Source organism: Leptosomus discolor, chromosome 3, assembly GCF_034619465.1.
Source record: "Leptosomus discolor isolate bLepDis1 chromosome 3, bLepDis1.hap2, whole genome shotgun sequence".
Lineage (NCBI taxonomy): Eukaryota > Metazoa > Chordata > Aves > Leptosomiformes > Leptosomidae > Leptosomus > Leptosomus discolor.
Genome location: NC_141393.1, coordinates 3,821,916 through 3,847,751, shown reverse-complemented (window position 1 = coordinate 3,847,751; position 25,836 = coordinate 3,821,916). Strand labels below are relative to the sequence as shown.

Genomic DNA, 25,836 nt, shown 5'->3' with positions numbered 1-25,836 from the left:
AGAGTCCTACCATCTGCAAGCCCTTACACACTGAGACAGGCTCTGCTTTAGCTACAGTAATGAAGCTAAAGGCCCAGCTCTGTCCAAAACACGCTTTAGGACCCTTCATACATTTGTTAATCATAAGCAGCAGCAGCAGCAAACTTTTTTTTCACTGAAAGGTCGAAATGGGTAAAGTGCTTCTTGCTTTTTCTCACTTCTGGGGTGGGAAACAACGCCAATGTGGCGCTCTCTGCTTTTCTGCTCTCTGCTCTTTGGCACCGTGGGCTCGTTTTTTAATTTCCCCTGCAACCCTCAGTTGGCTTCAGTGGGTTTGTCAAGTCTCGGAGACGATGGTCCGCCCGGCAGACCGCCGTTCGGGAGAAATTTGCGGCTCATCGATGGGAAACGCGGGCGGCTGCGGGGGAACAGGGATGCTGCGGCGTGGCAAGGATGCCGCCGCCTTTGCCGTGCCCCGCGGCCCTGCGCCGTTGGGAAGCAGCTGCCGAAAACTTGCCTGTATCCTTTGTAATCCGATGGTGGCGTCATGAACAACTGAGGGACTATAAAAAGTCGCTTGGAAATCAGATGGTCAAGCTTTGGGCCGTCTCCAACAGATTGCTTTCAGGAGCCGAGCTTGGCCCAGAGCCCTTCTCTTGGCCTCTCTGAATGGTTTCAGCTGAGAGGCTGTATCAGTTGCTAATGCACCATAAATAAACATCAGAGTATAAACCTTGCTAGCAAAATACCAGGGGAACTCCTCATTTTGGGCTGTGCTGCGCGTTGTCCCTTGCGCATGACCCTGGTTGTCCCAGCAGATTTTTTCTTCATGAGGTAAGCTGGCTTTGATCAGTGGGCATGCGAATGGCCGTCTGGGTTCATCTGCTAGGTATTTATTGCTAGAAATGGTCAAAAAGTTGTGTGGCGAGACTAACTGTTGGTTCGTGGGTGCAGGGACGGAGTTTAGCATGATAATGTGTGCGTAGTCATAATAAATCAGTGTTAAAGCTTCAATTAAATGAAGCTTATATATATATAAATATATAAATATATAAATATATATAAATATATCTATAAATATATATAAATATATAAAATATATATATGTAAATATATAAATAAATAAAAAATAGAAATATTATATTAAAGAATACCGATGAATATATAAATAAACCCAGAGGATGGGTTGAGATGGGAGACCCATGATATGAGAGTTAAATCCAGAGGTGCCCAGCCTCTGGATTTGGGAATGCCAGGGCCAGCAGGATCCATCCCTGGAGGTCCCTTAAAATCAAGTCCCCCCCAAATGCAACAGGCACAGTGGGGTTGGCGGTGGTGCAGAGTCGGTGATTTAAAATAGCGGGGGGGGGGGAAAGGAGGGAAAAGCCCGGGTTGTTATTTAAAATAGCGTTGCAGGGAGGTTGTCACAGTGTCCTCCTCAGGAGGGGACAGCCCGTGATGGTCCCTGTGTCTGCAAACAGCGGAACGAAGCCCAGGGATGTGCCCTGTCAGGGAAGTTGTGCTTTAATACGTTTTTCTTTTTTTCTTATTAAAGAAGTAATTTTTAGCTTGTGCTGTTTGTAGTGGCAGCCATCCCCTGACAAATGTGGAAAAGCACTTCTGGTTAATCAGCTCCCGGTGTGCCCGTGGATGGGGCGAGGGGGGAGCAGAGCTCGCTTCCAGCCTGACGTTCCCCCGCTGATTTGCAGGCAGGAAAGATGCTGGCGCAGGCGGGCGGTGAGTCAGGACGGACACATCTGCCGTGGGGATGTGTCCCGCTCGGGTCATGTGCTGGGGACCAAATTCCGGGTTTAATTATAATCCCGCGCCTGAGAGGGTACAGCAAACTCCCACTGCTGCCAGCGCGGCGGTGAAATAGGAACCCTGTAACCTCTCCTCGTTAGAATAATGACTTATTGTCTCGTCCAGCATTCCTCTTGGTGGGAAAATACAGCCTGGCTGCAATGCAGCCGGCTCCCGCTCGTCTGTCTCCCTTGCAGCTACAGCTGCAGCCTTCGACGTGGACAGGACCAGGGGCTGCTTTCCTTAGGGTATCCCGGAGGCAAAGCTTTGCGCATCTCCGTGCTGCTGAGCGTTTTTGGGCGACACGTGTGAAAACCAGAGGTAGAAACAACACAGGGGCTTCAACGTGGACAGCCAGCTCCGAAACACTTCCTTCCAGGCTCAAGCATGACCCATAATCTCCTTTTTTTCCAATCCAAGCTGTATTTCAGAGCTCTCCGATCTTTTTGAGGCCTTTCATCGTTGCAATAGGGTGGCTTTATGCCCAGGGGAATGCTTTTCCGGGTCAGTTCCCGCATACCGACTGAGGACAGTTTAGAGTAGATGGAGGGGTTTTTTTCCTCCCCTCTTGGTTTTTGCAGCGCTGGCAAGGGGCTCCTGGCTCCCCTCTGCTCCCTCGGTGGTTTCGGTGGTAGGATGGATAGTGGGCTCTGCTTTCCCAGAAAGCTCCTTCCCACTTGGAAGCGATTGCAGCAGGCATAAGCAAACCCGGAGTACCACCTTAGTGGGAAGTGGCCCTAAAATTCTCATTTTCGTTAGCTTCCCCCATACTACCATGGCTTAAAACACAAACACACTGGGATGCTCTTCATTTTAAATAACATGGGTTTAAAATGATTGAGGCTGGTTCAGGGACATGAGAGAGACTAGAGTTTTGCTGTGAAAAGGGACCGCTTTGGCCAAGATCTCTTTAAAAAGTGGATGCCTTAAATACAGGCTCTAAAATTTCCAGTCTGATATGTAAATAAATGGCTTGACTCTTGGATTGCTCCCGTGGAAGTGAGAGAGTACTTGGTCTGTTACCTGGGTGCCTAAGTAGGGATTTACAGGATGATTAACGTGCTTATGTTTGTGTTTATTTATATTTATATAGAATCACAGAATGGTTTGGACTGGAAGGGACCATAAAGCTCACTGGTTCCAACCCCCTGCCACGGGCAGGGACACCTCCCACCAGACCAGGTTGCTCCCAGCCCCATCCAGCCTGGCCTTGAGCACTGCCAGGGAGGGGGCAGCCACAGCTTCCCTGGGCAGCCTGTGCCAGGGCCTCACCGCCCTCACAGGGAAGAATTTCTTCCCAATACCTCACCTAAATCTCCCTCTTTCAGTTTGAAACCGTTACCCCTCATCCCATCACCACCCTCCCTGATCAAGAGTCCCTCCCCACCTCTCCTGCAGCCCCTTTCAGCACTGGAAGCCGCTGTAAGGTCTCCCCGGAGCCTTCTCTTCTCCAGGCTGAACACCCCCAACTCTCTCAGCCTGTCCTCACAGGGAGCTGCTCCAGCCCCTGAGCATCTTCGTGACCCTCCTCTGCACCCGCTCGAGCAGGTCCGTGTCTTTGCTGTGCTGGTGCCCCCAGAGCTGGAGGCAGCCCTGCAGGGGGGGTCTCACCAGAGCGGAGCAGAGGGGCAGAACCCGGTCCCTCGCCCTGCTGGCCACGCTGCTCCTGATGCAGCCCAGGAGGCCGTTGGCAGCCTGTCCAGGTCCCTCTGGATGGCCTCCCCTCCCTCCAGTGTGTCCACCACACCACACAGCTCGGGGTCGTCAGCAAACTGGCTGAGGGTGCACTGATCCCACTGCCCGTGTCACCCACAAAGGTATTAAACAGCACCAGTCCCAATACCGACCCCTCAGGAACGCCACTCCTCACTGGTCTGCACTTGTTGACCGTGGCTCTTTGAGTGTGACCTTCCAGCCAGTTGCTGACCCAGCGAGTGGTCCATCCATCCAACCCATGTCTCTCCAGTTTAGAGACAAGGATGTCGTGCAGGACAGTGTCAAATACTTTGCACAAGTCCAGGTAGATGACATCAGTTGCTCTTCCCTTATCCACCAATGCTGTAAGCCTGTAGTAGAAGGCCACCAGATTTGTCAGGCACGATTTGCTGTTGGTGAAGCCATGTTGGCTGTCTCCAATAACCTCCTTCTTTTCCATGTGCCCTAACATATTTTCCAGGAGGATCCACTCCATGATCTTGCCGCAGACAGAGGTGAGACTGACTGGCCTGTAGTTCCCTGGGTCTTCCTTTTTTCCCTTTTTAAATATGGGGGTTATGTTTTCCTATTTCCAGTCAGCAGGAGCTTCACTGGACTGCCATCTCACTTCTCCAATATGATGGGTAGTGGCTTAGCCACTTCATCTGCCCATTCCCTTAGGACCCATGGTTGCCCTGCATCAATTCCCATGGACTTGTGCACCTTCAGGTTCCTTAGATGGTCTCAAACCTGATCCTCTCCTACAGTGGGTGGTTCTTTATTCTCCCAGTCCCTGCCTTTGCCTTCTGTGACTTGGGCGGTCTGGCTGGAGCACTTGCCAGTGAAGACTGAGGCAAAACAGTGGTTGAGTACCTCAGCCTTCTCCATAACCTGGGTAACCAGGTCTCCCATTTCCTTCCAGGGAGGGCCCACCTTATCCCTAGTCTTCCATTTATCACTGATGTACCTATAGAAGTTTTTCTTGTTGCCTTTGTTGTCCCTGGCCAGATTTAATTCTGTCAGGGCTTTGGCTTTCCTAACTTGATCCCTGGCTGCTCGGACATTTTCTCTGTATTCCTCCCAGGCTACCTGTCCTTGCTTCCACCCTCTGCAGGCTTCCTTTTTGTGTTTGAGTTAGTCCAGGAGCTCCTTGTTCATCCACGCCGGCCTCCTGGTGTTGTTGCCTGGCTTCCTCTTCGTTGGGATGCATCACTCCTGAGCTTGGAGGAGGTGGTCCTCAAAAACTGACCAGCTTTCTTGGGCCCCTCTTCCCTCCAAGGCTGTACCCCATGGTACTGTACCAAGCAGATCCCTGAAGAGGCCAAATTTGCTCTCCTGAAGTCCAGGGTAGCGAGCTCGCTGTGCGCCCTCCTGACTGCCCTAAGGATCTTGAGCTCCACCATTTCATGGTCACTGCAGCCAAGGCTGCCCCTGAGCTTCACATTCCCCACCAGCCCTTCCTCGCTGGTGAGAACAACGTCCAGCATAGCTCCTCTTCTCGCTGGCTTCTCCACCGTTTGAAGAAGGAAGTTACTATCAACACATTCCAGGAACCTCTTGGATTGCTTGTGCCCTGCTGTGCTGTCCCTCCAGCAGATACCAAGGTGGTTGAAGTCCTCCATGAGGACCAGGGCTTGTAAACATGAGGCTGCTCCTATCTGTCTATAGAAGGCCTCGTCCGCTCGGTCTTTCTGGTTGGGCAACCTGTAGCAGACCCCCACTTTGATGTCCCCTGTCCCTGCCCTCCCTTTAATCCTGACCCATAAGCTCCTTATCCTTCCCCAGACAGAGCTCTGTGCAGCTCCATTATTAAAAAAAATATATATTTATATTTAAGACAGTGGGTGGGAGTGCTACTAGGCTCTGTCGCAGGGTCTAGCAGTGCTTGTGTTTGCATGTGAGTGGCTGTGCCTGGGAAATTCTGCGTTTTACCCAAATGCCAGCCAGGGAACGTACTTGTTTCCAACAGGCTTGCAGGGAAAATGTTCTCAACTTGATTTTTAACCCTTGCCAAGCAGGAAAACCAGCCAAGGGAGATACTGCACGTTGCTGGATGTTGTTCCTAAAGGAACGATATTCTTTTTTTTTCCCTTTTTTGCCATCCTGCCTTTGTAAATGTGGTCCATTTTCTCCCCAGACATCAGGCATCCAGAAGAGCTCTCCCTTTTGAGGAAACCCAGAGATCCATCAAAGAAAAAAAAGAAGAAGTTGGACGACCAGTGTGAAGACGACGCCTTTGAGCTGGAGGGTCCGCTGATCACGCCGGGGTCCGGTGAGCCGGGACTTGCTTTGTGAGGACGAGCTTGCAGGGGGCAAACAGATAATAAAAAGGGGGGAGGTGGGGGTGGTGGAATGACACAGTATCGGTCTGACCTAATTCCTTAAGGTCTGTGCAAGAAACAGACGCCAAATAAATTCCACAAATCATCCAGGGCTGCAGCACTCGGTCGCGGTCGCACAGATGCATGCCTGAAGCTGTCACGCCTAGAGGGGAGCAGAGCAACGCCAGCCTTTATCAAATACAACAGAAACGAAGCGTGACCACTGTAACACTCAGATTGTGTGGCTGAAAAGTTTTCTTGCCCTGTTAAGAAAGGAGTTAAATGGGAAATCGTTCCTAATGTCAAGTTCCAGGTGTGTTTTAAGCAGTACCGCCGCTTTACTCCTTATTTATAGCCCAGCAAACGCAGGATTTGACTAATTGCATTAGTGGTCCCTTATGTTAAGGGTGTAGCTATAGATCCTAGTGCTAAAAAAACCCCGACCCTTTCACTGCTGTGGGGGATAGTTTGCCAGTCTGGCTTACAGAACCAGAGCAGCACTGGTAAGAGAGCTGCTGGTGGAGTAACGTCGCTGATGGAGTTACACCTCTTGCCCCAGGCAGCACATTGATGCAGGGAGGTATTTGCAAGCGGAGGGGTTTTTCTGGCTCTACTCTGTGGCTGCTGGAGGTCCGGTGTTCGGTGGCAAATGGCAGGAGCTTAAACCATCAAGTCGGTCAAGTGGGAGCACTTTAGCCCAAATGGACTTGTGGGGAAAGCCGCAGCGACGCGCGCTGCCAGGGGGGCGAGACGTGTCCGGCTGCCGAAGCTCTTGGTTTTAAGTGCGGCGATGAGAGGGAAGCAGGGCAGCTTTAATTAAAAAAAAAATGGTCTTGCAATTCAGTCGGCATGTATTAATTGGCCTTAAATTAACTGAAGTGCAAGTGAAGGTCATGCGGCGTGGTTAGTGCCACCGGCGCTCGCAAGCAGAAAGGTTTTGGCTGGGCAAGGACGACGATGCCCTGGAGCTGCCGTGCCAAAGTGATGTGCACCGTGGGCTCCGCGGCAAACCATCAGCACGGGTCCATGGCAAGGGAAAAATAATCCTTCTTTTGCTCTGATCTCGCTCTTTCTCCTCTCAGTTACTTAAAAATACTTCTGGGCTGGTCCTCTCTCACTCCTGGCTCGAGGAGTTTTCCCTGCATTGGGCAAGGCTCCAGTCAATTTTCATTTTCATTTGGCATTTTCCTCTTGAAAGTCCGTAATTAGCCTTTCCAAAAGTCAGTGTTTGCGGAGAGCATCTCTGTTAGATTAATAGGAAATACTTGGCCTGCTTTGGGGGAAACGTGCGCAAAAGATAGGTTTTTATTTTAATTATTTATTGGTCTTTCAGTGAGTCACTTTGAAGTGTCTTGCTGGTTTTTTTGCTTTCCTTGTGTATGACATTACTTTTGCTGCAGGTTTAATTACTGCAGCTACCTGCCATGTTCAGGTGCCATTAGTTAAAAGTCATGTTTTTAATCTGACTAAACTGTTTTCTAGTGTTGTTCCAACATCAGTTTGTGCGCTGAAGGCTTCTGTAAAACGAGTTAGTATTTCGGGATCTGCTTATTTCAGTGCATGTAGATGTAATGGGCATGTTTTGTCACTGAGCACCCCGTACCTGGCAGTGAAACCCTTTAAATCGCTGTAGGCAGAGCTGTCAATACAGTAGAAGTTGCCCAACACTTTCCATTAGGAGACCTGTATTCACTTGTTCATAAGTTAGCCGAACTTATAGCTATTTCAGCTGGAACTTTCCATGACATCGCCTGCCTCGAGCAAATTTTTTTAAGGGAAGCTTCTTCTGGGATGTTTCAGACATTTGGAGAAGGTGGTGAGGAGACCATCCGAGGGGAAGCTTCGCTCTTCTAGTGCAGCCGGTCAAGCGGAGGGAGGTGGGGGGATGGCTGTGGGAAAACCTGCCTGAGTTGGGGCGAGAGGTGGGATTTGCTTTTGGTGGTGCAGTTAATGCTCAGCCCCGTCTGCTTGAGCCGCATGAAGGTTGAGGTTGGCTGTGAGAGCGGATGGGAGAGGAGGGAAGAGCGTGGATGCAGTTTGTGGATGGTGGTGGTGGTTTGTTGCCGGTTCTTGTTGGGCTGCTCTGCTCCAGTGTTATAACGGTCCGTGGGGAGAGCACGTTTCTGCTGCTTTTGCGATCGTGGAATATCTCAAGTTGGAAGGGACCTTAAGGATCGTTGAGTCCAACCCCCAAAGTCTAAGTGCCTGCTATAAGCACCTGCCAAGTCACCCCCAGCCTTCTCCTTGCACGTGTGGAGCTTGGAGGTGGATATTTCCATCCCTTGACCATTTCTACTGCTTTTTTGCTCGTGCCTGGTTTGCCAGGTCTGTCTTGATGGCAGGTGCCCAATGGTGCTTACTGGTCCCTCAGGTCCTTAATTCAGACTGGGATCTGGCAAAACTAGCAGGAGCATTAAAAGCATCCTGGTGGTCTTCTTGTGTGATGGCCACGGATGGTTTTCACCTATATTTTCCATCCTGTCAGGCAGTGTAGAATCGCGTTTCTATATTATTTTAAGTTTCCTAAACAAACCGTTGGCCGTCATGGGTATGATGCTGCTGATTCAAACCCTTCTCACGACTCCTTGAGACACCCGTCACAAAAATGAGAGGTTGGGGAAGTCTGTCCTATTGCTTTGGTCTCAGACCCTCCCAGATGTCTAGCTCAGCTTTCTGTCGTTCCTCACGCGCTCAGGGAGGAGGGATCGCTTGGAGTGAGGAGCCACAGGGTGGCCCGAGGGGGTGGTTCAGGGCAGCAGCAGGAGGTGGCACAGAGGACCGTGCTTCTGGCATCTCAACTTTACCACACGCCACCTTCAACGCCCTCTTGGAGGTCGAGTTTGGGTGCATCGAATTGCGCGTCTGAACAGACTCGTGATTTAAAAAGGACACGACTTTGTCCCAAAAAGCCGGTTATTGGTCCTTTTAGGTACTGGTGCGCAGATTTGTGCCCAGCAAGTGACGCTGAGCTCATTGCCCAACACATACACGGTGGAATTACTGGCGTTAGGATACAGTCACTGAACCTCCCTTATTTTGAAAATCTGGATTTTATATTCCTAACGTAAAAATCAGCGCTCCCGTGAGGTGAATAGGGACTGTTTACTCTCAGCTGTTTTGGGGTGCGAGATACCAAGCTGGGTCCGCTTCCTTCTCTTCAGATTCGTTATCTTAAAAGGGGTGCGGTTTTTTTTTTGGTCTGCTTTGAGTCTGTACGAGCTGTAAAGCTTTAAAAGGCCTGGGAGTCACGTGTGCTTCAGGGTCAGTTTTGCACCAGATCGCACGACTTGCTCAGCATATTAATACCAAATTTGTTTGGCCGCCTCAGCGAGCTTCTCCGTCCGTGAAATGCCGTGTCGCCGTGCCCGGCTGTTCCTCGTAACAGGAGGAAAAATAACCGTGGAGTCACTTCGGTTGCTTTGCCTGCCGAGTCCACCGGCGCTGCTGCAAACGCTCCGTTTGGGTGGTTAAACTTCACCTGTGCTATTCTGCCCACTTCTGAAAATGCCCATTTTCAGCTTCTGTCCTTTCCTCCTCTCCCGGTGACTTTCTCTCGCCTTCTCACTTCCCTCCTTTCTTTCCCTCTCTATAGGCACCGATATTCTTTACATCGGCCCCGTCAAAGGTGAGCTCCACCTCAGTAGGACTTTTGCCCTCTGCCTCTGGTCTCTTTGGCTGCACCCTTAGTTTATTTTCCTGCTCCTCTAAAACTTTTGACTTCCAAAATCTTTAAGCAACAGGTAATACCGGTAAGTTGGGGGCCCTTCGTGTCCCAGGTGCCACAGAAACGCAGGGGGCAGGAGTTTCCCGGCGTGGGAGATCTGCGCCTTTTCCCATGGATTTGGGCTGGAATGAGTTTTCCATCAGTTATGCTCTCGGGGAAGAGCTGAGAGAGAGGGGCAGCTTTTCATGGGAAAACAAGCAGTGTAGTGTTTTCCCATTGTGGAAAAAAAAAATGGTAAAAAAAAAAAAAGGAACAAGAAGGGAAGGTTCTTTCATCCGCTTGCTTCGGGTTTGTGTCCGAGTTGGCTCGGTTGGGAGCAGGCAGGGCTTGGCCACAAGCTAACTCCCGGCTTTTATTCCTCTTACTGGTAGGAAACATATATTCCAGCCCAGGACTGTATAGCAAAACCATGACACCAACCTACGACGCTCACGACGGCAGTCCCCTGTCGCCCACGTCAGCCTGGTTCGGTGACAGCGCCTTGTCGGAGGGGAACCCGGGCATCCTGGCCGTGAGCCAGCCCGTCACCTCCCCGGAGTCCTTAGCAAAAATGTACAAGCCGCAGGCGCTGCTCGATAAAGCCAAAATCAACCAAGGGTGAGTTAACGAGTTGGTTTTCTGCTCTTTTCTTCTTTTTTTCTCTTTTTTTTTTTTTTTTCTTCCCCCAATATGTGGTTTAAATTGCATTCTTGAAAGCGTCGTTGCGACCTCTCCAGAGTTTCCTCTGTGTGTGTGTTATCCCGTGTTGACAATTTACAGATGGCTGGATTCGTCCCGATCTCTTATGGAGCAGGAGGTGAAAGAAAACGAAGCTTTGCTGCTCCGGTTCAAGTACTACAGCTTTTTTGACCTGAATCCAAAGGTACAGAGCTATTTCTTTTACGTGCATCTTGCAGGCCCAGGCTTTGAGCAAAGGGTGCCTGTAGCTCTGACGTGCTTTTGTGTCGGTAAATCCTCCGCCGCTTTCCAAACTGGGCGAGCAGGCCCCGTCCGTGGGCGTTGCGAGGGGTGCTCTAAGGGTTGCTTCGGCGGCAGAGGCTTTCTCAGATCGAAGCGTTGCGCTGGAATGAAGGAGGAAGGGGGTTGTCCTGAACTGCCCTCCTGCCTGTTACAACCGGCCCGTGTTTCTGCCGTAGTACGACGCGATCAGGATCAACCAGCTGTACGAGCAGTCCAAGTGGGCAATTCTGCTGGAGGAGATCGAGTGCACGGAGGAAGAAATGATGATGTTTGCGGCGCTGCAGGTAGGAGGCAGCCCGAGACGCTCACGGTTTGGGTTAGACTTGACTTTGTAGCTTTGCGGGCTTCTCTGTGGGTGAGTATCAGTGAACAGTTTCACTCTGTGGCTGAGGGAAATCTGCTGTAACTGGTGGTTTGAGGTTCACCTTGTCTTTGGTGGGAGCTTGGACTTCTCATGCTGGTAGAGGTCGGATCATTGCCCGTCTCCTAATCCTCACTTGAGCTTATTGGGGAATCTAAATATTTGCTGCTGGTTGCTCCTCAGGAAAAGGAACTCGGCCTTCTTTTACCAAACACGTTTATGTCTATCTTAGCTTTGAGTTTTGCCTTTCTTAAAAAACCCCAGTAAGTACACTAGGTTTCTGGCATGCTGCCCCCCCAAACAGCTGGTGATAATCTGTGGGTTTCCCAGAACTATTTATTTATCTGTTTTATAAAATGCTCAGCGTGATTTGGCATAAATACTACACCTGCTATTGACTTCTGTAAGACGGATGGCAGGCCATTTCCTACGTGTGGTCTGGCGTGCCTCGTCGCTGTAGGATGCAGAAATATCCCCATCAGGAGCAGGGCTGTCTGCTCCTAGGGCCCCTCCTAGGGAAAAAAAAAGAGTGAAAACAGAAATACAAAGACTCGGTTTACCTCTCCGAGCCGTCTAGAGAGGGTTGGGCATGGTCCTTTGTGTGAGATTTTATGGATGCTTTGGTTTTCTGGGGTAAAAACAGATGCAATGCCTCCTCCCGAACCGGGAGGCGTGGCTGATACACCAGAAGGTTGTGCCGCCATCCAGGGGGAACCTTGGCAGGCTGGAGAAATGGGCCAACATGAACCTTACAAAATTTAACAAGGGCAAGTACAAAGTCCTGCCCCTGGGGAGGAACAACCCCATGCACTGGTATATTCTGAGGGCCACCCCGTTGGGAAGCAGCTTGGCAGAAAAGGACCTGGAGGTGCTGGTGGACACCAAGCCGAACATCAGCCAGCAACGTGTCCTTGGGGCAAAGAAGGTGAAAGGTGTCCTGGGCTGCACTGGGAAGAGCATTGTCAGCAGGTCGAGGAATGTGATTGTTCCTCTCTGGTCAGCACTGGTGAGGCCACGCCTGGAGTGCTGCATCCAGTTCTGGGCTCCTCAGTGCAAGAGAGAGATGGACATAGTGGTCCATGAAGGGCCACAAGGATGGTGAAGGTCCTGGAGCATGTCTCCTGTGAGGGAAAGGCTGAGGGGGCTGGGACTGTTCAGCCTGGAGAAGGCTCAGGGGGATATAAATACCTGGTGGGAGGCTGTAAAGGTGGTGGGGGCCAGGTTCTTCTCAGTGGTGCCCAGTGGCAGGGCCAGAGGCAATGGGCACAAACTGCGACACAGGAGCTTCCCTCTGAACGTCAGGAAACGTTTTTTAACTGTGAGAGTGACCGAGCACTGGCACAGGTTGCCCAGAGAGGTTGTGGAGTCTCCATCCTTGGAGATACTCAAAAGCCAACTGGACGTGGTCCTGGACAACGGCTGTAGGTGGCCCTGCTTGAGCAGGGGGTAGGACCAGATGACCTCCAGAGGTCCCATCCGACCTCAGCCAGTCTGTGATGCTGGGAAAAGAGTAGCTCTGCCCTGCGGGGTCCAGAGCGGTCCTTCAGGGTTCGTACCACCAACTCCTTGGACTGAAAACAGCCAAGCTGGTCATTCCTGACTCAACTGCACTCGGGTCTCAGCTCTTGTCGCCGTCTGCTCCCGTGGAGGCTCCGGTGTGACACTCCGCTTCCCAAGCGTGGTGGCTGGGTCGTGATGGACCCGCGGCATCCAGCAGATCCCAGGAGCGTCCCGGTGAAATGCTGTGCCTTGCCTTTCAGTACCACATCAATAAGCTGTCCATCATGTCCTCGGAAAACCACCTGAACAACAGCGACAAGGAGGTGGACGAGGTAGATGCTGCGCTGTCGGATCTAGAGATTACTCTGGAAGGTGGCAAAACGTCGACCATCCTGGTAAGGGTTGCCGGCACACGGTGGCAGGGTGGCTTGCACGTCCCCTCCTCATCTCACACGAGGCACGAATAATCCTCCCAAGCTGGGAAGTTTTCCAGGCTTCCAACCTTCTTTATTTCCTTCCTCTCCCCTTTTTTTTTTCTATTTACAGCGTGAGAAAGTTGCCCACAGCCCAGTGAAGCAACATGAAACATAGACCCCCAATAATATTTTCTTAAAAATAGTATTTTTTTTAAATACTAAGGGCTAGTTCAGGTGAGAGGGGACCCTGGGCAGCGTCCAGCACCGGACCAGCACCGAGCTGGAGCTCTGCTCTGAGCCCAAAGCAGCATAAAAACCTCTTTGAGCATGTGCCCGTATTGAACCAAAGGCTTCATTTAAGCTGTAAGACCCACCTTCTATTTTTGGGGTGTTTGCAGTTAATTTAGCAGGGGCGGCTCAGCCCGTCCCGCATGCCCAGCTCTGCATTGCTGCAGAAGTCAAGCACAAAATTGCATTTTTCCTACCGGGACCGTAAAACCAAACGGTGTTGGAGAAGTCCTGGAGGAGCCGAGGTTTTACTGACACCCCCCGCCCTGCACCAAGCCACCTTCCTGGTGAAATAATGGAAAAGTAAATTCAAATGAATTTGGTTTCTGTGCTCACCACTGACTTTCCAAAATGCTGAGTTCTTCGCACGGAGGTTTCTCTTCCACCGTTTCTAATTCACGGCAAAGTTTTGCAGCACCTAAAACAGCTGCTGCGATTTTCAGAAATAACTTACGCTTATGAAACCCTGTTTTTATTAGACTGGATTTTAGCCTGGAGTGGGCTATGACTGTATTTCAGAGGATTTCAATATTTTTTTTTCGGTGTTCACACTGGTTTTCCACCTTTAAAAATGTAAAGCCCAAGAGCTAAACTGCAGGAGAAGGACTAGGTCCAGTCAGACTTGGCACAGCACAGCTTTCCCAGGCGTTCTGCACATTTAAACCATCGCTGAGTTTCATTTTATGTTCTTTCAGACCCTAAAATCCCTCAAATTTTCCAGTCTCACACTTCACAGAATTTTTTTTAAAGTGTTTACGAAGGGTTTTTTTTTGAAGTTAACCTCCATACTTAACCTGCTTTAGTAGCATTAATAGCGGCGGAGTTACGGTATGAACCGGTTGCCGCAGGGAGAGCAGCGCTGCGCCGGCGCGACAGAAATAACGACAAGTTTTTATCGCCAAGAGAGCTTTTTGAGAATTTCTTTGCCAAACCAGCTTGGAAGCGCGGTGCTGAGGAGCAGCCCCTGCCAGACAGAAGCGAAGGCGACAGTGATTCATCAAAAGATCTCCATCTCCCTTTCCGTCGGGGTTGCTCGCGGGGGCCATTTCCAGATGCAGTCGAGTAATTGAATACAGATAATGGGCAATTACTGGATTGTTTGTTTAGATTCTGCGTTTTTTTTTTCCCCGTGGTTATCTCTAAACAGCATTGCTCATGGCAGACGGAAAGTAAACTGTCTTGCTTTGATTTTTCTGTCCTTCGAAAACCCTTTGGTTGGAGCTCGTGGGAAGTGCAAGTGCCACCCCGTAGATTTTGCTCGTGCCAAATACGATGATAAACTCCATATCAAAAAAGCTGGGGGGAAAAAAAACCTTTCTAGACTCTCCGAAAGCCCCAGTCCTCCGTGGAGGGGCAGAGCGGCATCTTTTCCTTTTGTTCGGAGCGTAAGGAAATAACGAAGGGAGGAGGAAAAACCCCCTGTGTGAACACGAGCTGGTGTGACCGCCGGTGACCTGGCGGGTGGGAATTGGCTCCGAGGCGGCGGCAGGAATTCCTCAAAGGCAAATAAAACCTTGTCCGCTGGTTTTCCGGCAGCGCGATAGATATTTCTCCGCTTGCTTCTGCCCTGAGGAGGATGGGGCTTTCTCAAGAGCGTTTTCATGACCCCTGGGCCCCCAGCGTTGGCCGGGGAAGCTGCCACCAGCTTCCTCCCGGGCGCAGCATCCTTTCCCTCCTGGACCCGCCACTCGCGCAGGCGGGTGAGTGGGATAATCTTTTCTTTTCAGGGTGACATCACTTCCATCCCGGAGCTCGCCGACTACATCAAAGTCTTCAAGTAAGTGCTGATGGGAAGAGGTGCTTGTGAAAATGGTAATGTCTATGAATAATTAATGGTCCTACCGCCTGATATCCTTCTGGTTTTTATCTCCTGGCTTGAGATCTGGCTGCACACCCCTACGCGTGAAAAGCCACCGAGCAGTCGCTGTGTAATACCACAGCTCAGAGCGTCTGCGCTCTCTTGCTATTACAACATTTTGCTTCTTTATCCCCCACGGGGCGCAGTCACTAAGTATTTCACGCTGTTACAAAACAACCCATTCGATACTGAAGTTGATCTTATATATAAAACCCAGGGTGTTTTCCCACTGTTGCTGCCCCGGCAGGTGTGCACCCCTCCGGGAGAGCTTGCCGCGTCCCGTAGCCAGCAGCGCGCGCTGGGGTGTTTCTCTCGCACTGTTAATGCCCAGGAGATCATCAAGCCATCCTAAAATGAGGGGTGAAACCTAGAAACCTTGCTCAAATACCTCTCCTGGTTTGCAAGAGGCTGGGTGAATAATAAATAGCCGAGATCCCGGTCTGTCTGCCCCCTCCTTGCCAAAAGGAGCAGGTTAAGCTGACTTTGCTTCTCTTCCAGCTCGCTCAGGATTTAAGGGTTGTTTTAATTTTTGCTTTGACTTGGACGGGGGTACGTGGAAACCGGGAACGGCAGCGTCTGGACTTTGAGTAACGTTTTGGCAGCCGCGACCGTCTTTTGCAATTTATTGCCTGCTGCGGCGAGGGTTGCAGTGAAAGTTCTGGAAACTGTGATGGGATTTCACACCGAAGCTATAGGATGTAGAAGAAAAGCTGTAGGCAGCGAAGTAGCTCTGGAACAAGCCTTTATTTTATTAATTGTTTGGTTCTGGAGCCAGAACCTACCCCTTCGGCTGTGAAAAACTCTTTCTCCCCCTCTGAAGGTCTCCGTGGCCGCCTGGGCTTGCGGTCTGGCTTAACTGGGGCAAAGTTTCAGGGTTGCAGCCTGTGCCCTGCATCTGAGTGGGGTTTTTTTTTTTTCCTCCCCTTGAACAAACACACAAACCAAAAACTTGCTCTTTCCTTGGATGTGCTGGTTTTCCAATAAAACCAGGCATGACTCGGGGAGCTACTTGCTTACAAATTGGATGTGTCACTCGGTGGGGCAGGCGATGGAGCGGCGAGAAGCTGCCGGTTCCTCACCCGGTGCAAGCCCCAAACTTTGAGATTGGGATTTGAGGCTGTCCTGCCACGGTGGGGGAGCACAGAATCGCTGTTTGCTCCTCAAAACGAGGGCCAGGCGGTATTTCACTGCCAGAAACGCAACGTAATGATGCGATGTTAAGAGCTGGCCCAGCTTTGGACGTGCCTCTTGTCACGCTTCAGCTGGGGAGGAGCTGCAGTCTATGTCCCTACACAAGCCTGGTGTTGCTGCAGAGACTCGGGATGTTTCTCTCTCCCCTGCCAGCTGGGTTACTGCCCGTGCCAGCCAGAATGCCCTGCCTGCCATTTAAAGGAGTTCCCCCAAAAAAGCTCCAGACAGTAAAAACGTATTAAAACGTCTTTAGAGAAGGATGCAAAGCGAAGGGTGGAAAAACCTGCCCCTGTAGGATGGCTTGGCTGGAGGTTGGTGACCTGTTCTGGAGCGGGAGGCAGCTTTCGAAGGAAAGGGTGGTTGTAAAGTGTGCATGGGGCAGGGCTGTGTGTGCCGGGGCTTTAGGAGGAGGAAAACCAGCAAAGGCAGGAGGGGTCAGCAGATGCCCCAAGCTCAGCTGTCCACCAGAGCTGTGGGAGCCGCGGGGTTCAAGCAGATGCCGTGTTTCTCCCCCACCTCCCTAATTTCCTCGAGCAGCCCCCAGCACGCTTCTGCTTGGAAATGAGGCCTGAGGACAAGCAATTGGGGCCATCAACGTGTTTGATCCCCGCAGTTGAGGGTTCAGCAGCTCCTTTCTGGGCTGGGGATGTGAGAAACGCATTGCAGCGCGCAACTGCAGGTCGAGCCTTTCGCTAAGGTTTAGAAATTAGGAGGGGTTAAGAAAAATCAGAAGCTTGCTGCTCTACGAAGGTCCTGGGCTCGGGGTGGGATGAGCAGGTTCAGGGTACCACCGTGCCAGGAGGTCCCTTTGCTTTGCTGCAGGGCCATCGGTTCTTCTGTGGAGTGAAGCAAAATCCATGTTTTCCACAGAAAAGAAATGAACCTTTTCTGACACGGAGTATTTAAAAAGAAAACAAGTGTACTCATGCGTGTGCTCGACTGAGAAGTCTTTTAGAAGTCCCGCTTCCTTTCAGAGCTTGAGCAGAGGGGTTCCAGTTTAACGTGGCAGGCAAAGAGCCAGATTTTGCAGCGGTTCGTGGACATGTCCATTTTTGTAAGACAGTTCTCCAGCTCCCCTCACCTTGCCCCAAATTACTGGGACCGCCACGGGATTGAAAAGCCCAACTTTGCAATTGTAACTCGATTTCTTGACCCAGCCTTGGAGTGAAGGGGTGGTGAGAGGTGGCTGAGCACCCAGGCAGGGACTGTCCCAGGGGTGGGCATAGCCCAGGTTGCTGCCACCAGGTTTTCAAGGGTGAAATGAGTTTCTGGGTGCAGCAGCTTGGTTTAGGAGCTTAAACCAAATGTAACGTCCCTCAACCTGTCTGGCAGGCCCAAGAAGCTGACGTTGAAAGGCTACAAGCCGTATTGGTGCACCTTCAAAGATACCTCTATCTCCTGCTATAAAAGCAAAGAGGAATCCAACGGGACTCCTGCACACCAGATGAACCTGAGAGGTGAGAGAAGCTGAAGCGCCGTTGCATTTTATTCCAGTAACAGGCTGCTCCTCGTGCATCTCGTTTTCCCGCTGCTCTTTCTTCTTGGCACGCCTCCCTAGGGTTGGGTAAATAAGTTTAAAGGAATGAGGGTGACTGGGCTTGATAGCCTGGTGAAGGCTTTGACCTCTAGAAAGTGAGTTCGTGGTACGTGTGGTCCCACGGGCCACCAGCTCCCCAGTGCCGTGGGGTGACAACTTGCTGTTCTTCTTCTACCTGGACTTGTGCAAAGCATTTGACGCTGTCCCACACGACATCCTTGTCTCTAAACTGGAGAGACATGGGTTGGATGGATGGACCACTCGCTGGGTCAGCAACAGGCTGGAAGGTCGCACTCAAAGAGCCACGGTCAACAAGTGCAGACCAGTGAGGAGTGGCGTTCCTCAGGGGTCGGTATTGGGACTGGTGCTGTTTAATACCTTTGTGGGTGACACGGGCAGTGGGATCAGTGCACCCTCAGCCAGTTTGCTGACGACCCCGAGCTGTGTGGTGTGGTGGACACGCTGGAGGGAGGGGAGGCCATCCAGAGGGACCTGGACAGGCTGGAGAGGTGGGTCTGTGCAAACCTCGTGAGGTTCCCCAAGGCCAAGTGCAAGGTCCTGCACCCGGGTCGGGGCAACCCCAAGCACAGGCCCAGGCTGGGCGATGGGCGGGTGGAGAGCAGCCCTGGGGAGAAGGACTTGGGGTGCTGGTGGGTGAAAGGCTGAACGTGACCCAGCGACGTGCGCTCGCAGCCCAGAAAGCCAATGGCCTCCTGGGCTGCATCAGGAGCAGCGTGGCCAGCAGGGCGAGGGAGGGGGTTCTGCCCCTCTGCTCCGCTCTGGTGAGACCCCCCTGCAGGGCTGCCTCCAGCTCTGGGGGCACCAGCACAGCAAAGACACGGACCTGCTCGAGCGGGTGCAGAGGAGGGTCACGAAGATGCTCAGGGGCTGGAGCAGCTCCCTGTGAGGACAGGCTGAGAGAGTTGGGGGTGTTCAGCCTGGAGAAGAGAAGGCTCCGGGGAGACCTTACAGCGGCTTCCAGTGCTGAAAGGGGCTGCAGGAGAGGTGGGGAGGGACTTGTGATCAGGGAGGGTGGTGATGGGATGAGGGGTAACGGTTTCAAACTGAAAGAGGGAGATTTAGGTGAGATATTGGGAAGAAATTCTTCCCTGTGAGGGTGGTGAGGCCCTGGCACAGGCTGCCCAGGGAAGCTGTGGCTGCCCCCTCCCTGGCAGTGCTCAAGGCCAGGCTGGATGGGGCTGGGAGCAACCTGGTCTGGTGGGAGGTGTCCCTGCCCAGGGCAGGGGGGTGGGAACTGGGTGATCTCTAAGGTCCCTTCCAACCCAGACCATGCTGTGATTCTATGATTTTGTCATCGCTATCCAAAAGGATCGCACTAATTCCCATGGCGGAGAATAAGTCTGAGCCCACACTGTGCTGGAGAGAACAGACCAGTCTCTTCCTCCGCTGCCTTTAACTTTTTTCCCTCCTTCCCCTGGTGCTGTCAGGGAGCAGCCTCGCTCAAGCGCTCCCCACGAGCATTGCACATGAGTTTCTACATTCCGATGGCTGCTGGCTTTTCTTATGTCAAGTTAAACATTCCTGTTCCAGCAGCCACCAAACTCCAGAGACCTCATTTTTCCCCCCCTCCCCCCTCCCCTCGTGGAGGCAGGAGCAGATGTGATGCCAAGCGACCTCGGGCTGCGGTCAGAGCGAAGCCCGACCCGCGGGACCTTTTTGGGAGCTTGTGACATATCTGCTGTGACGGCACTTTTAAAAAATCTCGGAGGCGGCGTTGAAGCGGTGCCCGGGCTCGCTTGGCCGGTTCAGTTCGTCACCCCCCGGTGTTTGTACAACCGCTTGTCGTTCTCTCCAGGCACCCGGAGCGGGATGCTCACACCTCACCGCTGACTGTAGCAGCAGCGTGCCTGGCTGAAACAATGTACGGGGGTTTCAGGGTGAGAGGCAGCCCCCAGGCAGCCACCTTTTTCTGCCCTTTCGTGAACGTTTCAGGGTGTTTGCCAGCCATCAGGTCCATTTGCGAGGCCGGGCAGGATCTGTGAGATGGATCCTGCGGGTGCGCGTTACCTTGGGCTGCACTGATTTCAGACCAGGTCTTGGGTTTTTTTCCCTGGTTTTTCCTGTCACTGGGAAAAAGAGACATCAGACAGAGGTTTTGTCCCTGCTACGTAGCGTTCATCCCATCGGAGATGCGGCGTAAGACCTTTGCAGCAGCGAGATGCCGTTGGAGACCCTGTAGTGGGAGAGCTTTTTCTTGTCCTTTTTTGGTTGGGTTTTTTCCCTCTTTTTTTTTAGCATAGTTCTTCACGCCTCTCTTAAACGCTGGCTCCCTCATTGCAGGATGTGAAGTTACCCCTGATGTGAACATCTCTGGTCAGAAGTTTAACATCAAACTTCTGATTCCGGTGGCGGAGGGAATGAATGAAATCTGGCTTCGCTGCGATAACGTAAGTTTATGGCTCGGACCGGCCGTCTCTTCGCCCTCTGCCCGCCGCCAGCTCACGCTGGGATGTGCCACGTGGCTGGTGTTAACTAAAAAAATAACAGACCGTGCGCTCACGTGCGTCTGATCTCGCTGTTCAGAGCAGGGGTGTGGATTTGGAGTAGAAAAGCAGCCCCTGCTCTTCCGTGGCTTTTCGTCCCATGGTTGTAGCCTACGCGTTGGCTGGGTTTCTGCCCGTCTCTGCGCATTCTTGAGTCTCCTGGGGCTCGAAGGGAAATAAAGGCTCCCTGGGGTTTTATTTGGCGGGGAGGGGCGAGCACCCCCAGCCCTCTGACAGGCACGGGTCTCTGTTTTGGGGGGCGCAGGAGACGCAGTACGCCAGCTGGATGGCCGCCTGCCGCCTGGCCTCCAAGGGCAAGACGATGGCCGACAGCTCCTACGGCATGGAAGTCCAGAACATCCTCTCCTTCCTGAAAATGCAGCATTTGAACCCAGACCCGCAGCTGATCCCGGAACAAATCAACACCGACATTAACCCCGAGTGCCTGGTTTCTCCTCGCTACCTGAAAAAGTACAAGAACAAGCAGGTACGTGCTCGCCCGCTCTCCCGGCGCGGTGTTGGTGATGGTGTGGACCGGGCTGACCGTGCACCCGTTTTGGGGGTAACCGGCGTGTTAACCCTTTTAACACCACGTGTGTCGGGTGTTGTCACTTAATCGGATGCGAGTGGTTACTAAAACGCCGACTGAACCGCGTGGTTTCGATCCAGCACCCGGGGATGGCACCCACCACCTTAATTATGCCGTACGTTACGCGGTGGTGCACGTACGCAGCCTCGGCAGCAGGGAAGCATCTATTTTAAATACTTTTAGAATTTATTTAAAGTCTTTTCAAGACGTTTGGGGAATGGTTTTTGGCCACGACAGTGCAGCGAAGCGTGGGTCAGCTGCCCCCGTCTCTCGCCGCGCAGGCGGAGCGGCGGTGAGGTGGAATCGGGCCCCGGTGCTGGGATTAAAACCCCTTCCCTTGCACAGAGGCGGTGCAGAAATCCTCAGGATCAGCGGAGTTGCAGTCGCTTGCAGTGCTTTTATTCAGACTTGGCTGTAACGCGGTTTGCGTATTTCTCTCTTTGCTTCTCCCACTGCTTCCAAATGCCAGTCCTTGAAACGTTGCTTCGTTTTGAGTTGCTGTGACTTGCGCTTGAACTCCACGCTGCATTCGATCCGTGCATGACAGGGCTGAACTGTTCTGCGCTGGAAATAAATGCATGACTTTCTGAGAGACATTATATGTCAGGACAGGGGCAAAAATAAGTCAAGGCATTGCTCCGTGGCCTTTCGGTGACTTAATCGTTCAGCTGGAGCTTCGGGCTGGCTGTGGGTAGATAACGATTTCTGCAAACCCAGAAGAAGGCTGCAAGTCAGAGAAGCAGGGAAAATGTAACTTTTTATTGGCACGGCACGATGATTTCCTGGCAGTGGAGTTATATTTTATATAGCCCTTATTATTCTTCTGAATAAGCCTTTATATCCACTTGGACGGAGGAGAGGCTGCATAAATATACCATTTGAACATATATAATACCTTCTAGGCCTGAACTCAGTAAAATGGAGGCACCTGGAAAAATATTAGCTTGCAGAACTCGCTTACCGTGCAGGTATCCTCGTTATAAAAGTAACCTCTGACGAACCAAGGGGACGAGCACGAGCCCTCGCCCTGCTGCAAGCCGGGCCGGCGGCCGCGATGCAAATGCTGGGTCCCCTAGAGACATCGGGTCCCCTAGAGACATGGGCTGAACAGCAAATTTAGGGAGGGAAGGAGGGATGGAGGCTGCGGGAATGCAAGGAATTTGGCCGAGAGGGTGCCACAAGGAGGAGGAGGAGGAGGAAGAGGAGGTGGGGGAGGAGGAGGAGGAGGAGGAGGAGGAGTGCAGCCCCCAAACGGTGCTGAAATGGGAAATGGCAGCGGGCCTTGCCGGAGGATTTATGGAGGCGCTGGGTCCCGCAGCAGCCCCAGACCCCCTCGGCTGGTGGTTGTCTCCCCGTCCCCTTGCAGCAGCGTAGGGTTGGCAGGGTGGGTTTGAGGGGCGCCAAACCCCAAATGCAGCAAGAAACGCCTAAAAAAAACCCCAACCCAAAAGGCGCGTATTCGCAGCTCTCGGTGGGGTTCGGTGTCGGAGCGGCACCCAGCCGGCTCGCAAGGGCAGACGCGTCCCCCAGGAGCCCGGCTGATGTTATCCTCCACCTTCCCTTCCCCCCCAGCAGCAGGCCCATCATTGCCCTGCGTATCTCCAATAAAAGGAGCCACTGAGCTTCCCTTCGAGCTTCCCCTGCGAGGAGGTGGGCTTGAATTTGGGCAGAGGCGCGGGGAGGAGCGCGAGGACACGAATTCTCCTCTCAGCTGGCACCTTCATCCACCAGCAGGAACCAAAACCTTCTCAGGACCAAAACCAGGGCCAGCACGAGCGGCGAATCTCTGCCCTCTCGTCCTTAACGTTCACTTTGGCTGCTTTTCCACCTCAGAAATGGTGCATGCGGTTTTGGTTTTTTTTTGGCTCGAACTTTGGTTTGCAGTTAATTTACACTTTTTCTTTGCTTTGTTGCCGTATTTCTGATTGCTTTTTTTTTTTTTCTTTCTGCCTCCTTTTCTTTTTTTTTTTTTTTTGTTTTTTGTTTTTTCGCCTTGCCATCTACAGCCAGGCTATGTAAGAGACTTGGTAAGTGACAGCGACACTAAAATTAAGATTAAACGTGAGATAAAACTTAAAATAGTCTAGAACCCCTTTGGTTTGGAGAGCGGCGATGAAAAGACTAACAAAACCTACACCCTCCCCGAGAAACGTGGGCCCTGTGTGGTTTTTATAACGGTCCCCGGTGATTTACGCCGGCGAAGCTAAAATCAGAAATCGGCCCCGCCGTTTGCTCACGTCCTGCGCCTTAAACTCACCGAGCCCGAGCGGCTCTTTGCCTCCAGACAGCTCGGGTCTGTATTTGCTTTTATGGGTCTGGAGAGACGAAGGCAAAGCAGCTCCACGTTTACCCGCCGTGGTCGCCGGCTTCGAGCGCTTAAAACAAGACCTCAGGGTAGAAATTACCGATTCTCGGCGTCGCTCGCAACCGCGCTGGCTCCCCCAACCGCCTCCCGCGTCGCGCGACGGCCGCGGTGCCCCCCCACACCCCCCCCCCCCCACCCCCGCAACGAACCCCCTCTCCTTCGCCTAAAGCCGGTGTGTCTCGCCGCCCGCAGATCACGGCCCGCATCCTGGAAGCCCACCAGAACGTCGCTCAGATGAGTCTCATCGAGGCGAAGATGCGGTTCATTCAAGCCTGGCAGTCGCTGCCGGAGTTCGGCATCACGCATTTCATCGCGAGGTCGGTGGGGGTGCTGGGCCGGACGGGGTGGGGGGCGGGGGGGGGTCACAAATAACGTACGTTAAACGTGTGGCACGGCCTTAGCTGTGGAAGTTGCGCTGGCACCGAGGTGCAAAGCATTAATTGCGATATTGTAGAATATAAACGCGATTCTAGGCGTTAACTCGGCCGCGGAATCGAAGGCGCGGGGCCGCGCGTCGCGGGCGGGCGGGCGGGCGGGCGTCCGCTCACCCCTCGCCGTCTCGCAGGTTCCAGGGGGGCAAGAAGGAGGAGCTGATCGGCATCGCCTACAACCGCCTGATCCGGATGGACGCCGGCACGGGCGACGCCGTCAAAACCTGGCGGTTCAGCAACATGAAGCAGTGGAACGTGAACTGGGAGATTAAAATGGTGAGCCGGCGGTTTCCGCCGCGGCCGCTCGCCCAACTCGCGTGACGCGCTCCGGGGTCCGTTTGAAGCGGGTTTTTGGAAGTCGGCTTTTAAAAAGCCGGGTTTTCCCGTCGCCGTTTGCCAAAGCTGGTCCCGTCCGTTTGGGTAAAACAGCTTCTCCTCCCTCCTCTTCCACCCTCGCTGGGGATCTAGCAGAGCTTGTCCTCACCGCTGGGGGAGCTGGGTGTCACCCTGAAAAAGGAGACAAAAGCCAACGTGAATCCTTCTTCAGCGCAGCCAGTTACACCCTTAACCATCTTCTCTGGTCTCTGAGCGCTCGCTCAAAGGCAGCTGAAGAAAATCAAGTCTCAGGACCGACGCTCAGGCTTGATCCTAGCGGGTACCGTAATTGTACTTACCCACACTAAAAGTCCATTTGTTTGCAGCTCAGCCCAGATTTTGACGTGAGGACTGAAAAGCAACATTAGCCACTTCACTGGGCACCGAGATGGGCTTTTACCCAACCGTTCCGTTTGGATGCACCAACTTTTTGTGCTCCTTTTCGGCGGAACACCTAATTGAAATCGCCAGGGATACGTGAGGGCTGTTCTCCTGCGGTTTACGGCTCGTTGAGAGTTGCTGGAGAAATTGTTCAGCTTCCCCTCTGCCTCAGAGGCTTTGTTTTGACCCGGTTGCAAGCCCCGATATCCCAGTTATTCGGCCGGGATACTCTGCTGGGAATCCTCCGCCCTCCCGCAGAGCTGTCAGGGATGGGGGGGGGCCAAAAAAATAATGGGCATCGATAAATGGACGGTCTAGTCAGTCACTCCAAAACGAGCTCCCCCAACCCTCCCTAAACCATTTCTACAGCCAGGCTTTAACTTAAAAAACCCAGAATACACTCGTGGGGAAAATGGGGAAAAAAAATCCCAGCCCTCGACAGGTCCGTGCGCGGTCTCTGTTTCTCTTGAAGCAAAGATGTCGCCACGTGCTCCCCACCGAGAGGTGCAGACACGCTGGGTGACGATCTCTGAGTCACGGGAGGATAAAAGGTGTAATGGTCGTTAAAACAAATAGATAAATAAAATAGAAAACGGAATAAAACCAAAATAATTTTGAAAGCAATGAAAGATAGTGCTGTATCTAAACATTCGAACAATTATCGTCGTAGAATCGTAGAATATCTCATGTTGGAAGGGACCCCTAAGGATCGTGGAGCCCAAATCATCGCTTCCATCGCTGGATTTTCCTTAGGCAGCGGAAAAAGGCGTAACAGAAAAGCACCGCGAGGCAGGAGGGAAGAGCGTGCGCCGGTGCCGCTCCTCGGTGAGGTTAACCCCTGTGGTTTCGCCCTCTAGGTGACGGTGGAGTTCGCCGACGACGTCCGGGTGTCCTTCATTTGCACGGAGGTGGATTGCAAAGTGGTCCACGAGTTCATCGGCGGCTACATCTTCTTGTCGACGCGAGCGAAGGATCAGAACGAGAGTTTAGACGAAGAGATGTTCTACAAACTGACCAGTGGTTGGGTGTGAGTCCCACGTACTGTCCACCGAGAGGAAACCCCGTGGCCATATTAATATTTAACTTTAAAAAGCTGTTCTTTGAAATATGCTGCTTAATAAAGTAAGCTTGAAATGTATCTTTTTTTTTTTTTTTTTTTTTTTTTTAATCATGAAAATTGTCGCATTACCAGACCAGTTAATCTGTGGGCACTAATGAGCACTTCTGTTAATTCGCCGTAACAAGAGCGTCTCAGGGCCAGGGGGTGGTGCCGCTGGCCTTCAGATACCGAACCTGATGGGCAGATCAGGATGAGATTCGACTGACTTAAAATAGCCAATTTCCTACGAGAACTCTAAGCCATCTTCTTGCAAAGCCATCCAGGGCTTAACCGATATGAAGTCTGTTTATCATGTTTAATGCATGAGTGTTTTCTTTCCTTTTTTTGTGTGTGTGGGTTTTTTTTTTTTTCTTAATTCTGTACATTTGACCCGTTTTGAAGTCGCCCTTCCCCTAAGTCGAGCTGCCATCTCTCCTTTCGCACTACGTGCACCGGGAC

General features: G+C 52.2%; 1 protein-coding gene across 3 annotated transcripts in view; it reads left to right on the top strand.

The window, feature by feature from the left end:
- Positions 1 to 25,309, top strand: part of FERMT2 (FERM domain containing kindlin 2) — a 54,385-nt gene extending 29,076 nt beyond the window's left edge. Inside the window, exons 4-17 of one of the 3 annotated variants that reach the window (XM_086462266.1) lie at positions 5,615 to 5,749; positions 9,391 to 9,423; positions 9,894 to 10,119; positions 10,282 to 10,384; positions 10,659 to 10,766; positions 12,604 to 12,738; positions 14,775 to 14,824; positions 17,429 to 17,553; positions 19,935 to 20,041; positions 20,403 to 20,624; positions 22,733 to 22,753; positions 23,284 to 23,408; positions 23,657 to 23,798; positions 25,136 to 25,309. In XM_086462266.1, coding sequence (XP_086318392.1) covers positions 5,615 to 5,749; positions 9,391 to 9,423; positions 9,894 to 10,119; positions 10,282 to 10,384; positions 10,659 to 10,766; positions 12,604 to 12,738; positions 14,775 to 14,824; positions 17,429 to 17,553; positions 19,935 to 20,041; positions 20,403 to 20,624; positions 22,733 to 22,753; positions 23,284 to 23,408; positions 23,657 to 23,798; positions 25,136 to 25,309 — 1,706 coding nt within the window. The remainder of the gene's footprint in view (positions 1 to 5,614; positions 5,750 to 9,390; positions 9,424 to 9,893; positions 10,120 to 10,281; positions 10,385 to 10,658; positions 10,767 to 12,603; positions 12,739 to 14,774; positions 14,825 to 17,428; positions 17,554 to 19,934; positions 20,042 to 20,402; positions 20,625 to 22,732; positions 22,754 to 23,283; positions 23,409 to 23,656; positions 23,799 to 25,135) is intronic. The other 2 variants (XM_086462267.1, XM_086462268.1) reach the window with 2 other exon arrangements.
- Positions 25,310 to 25,836: the final 527 nt, after the last annotated feature.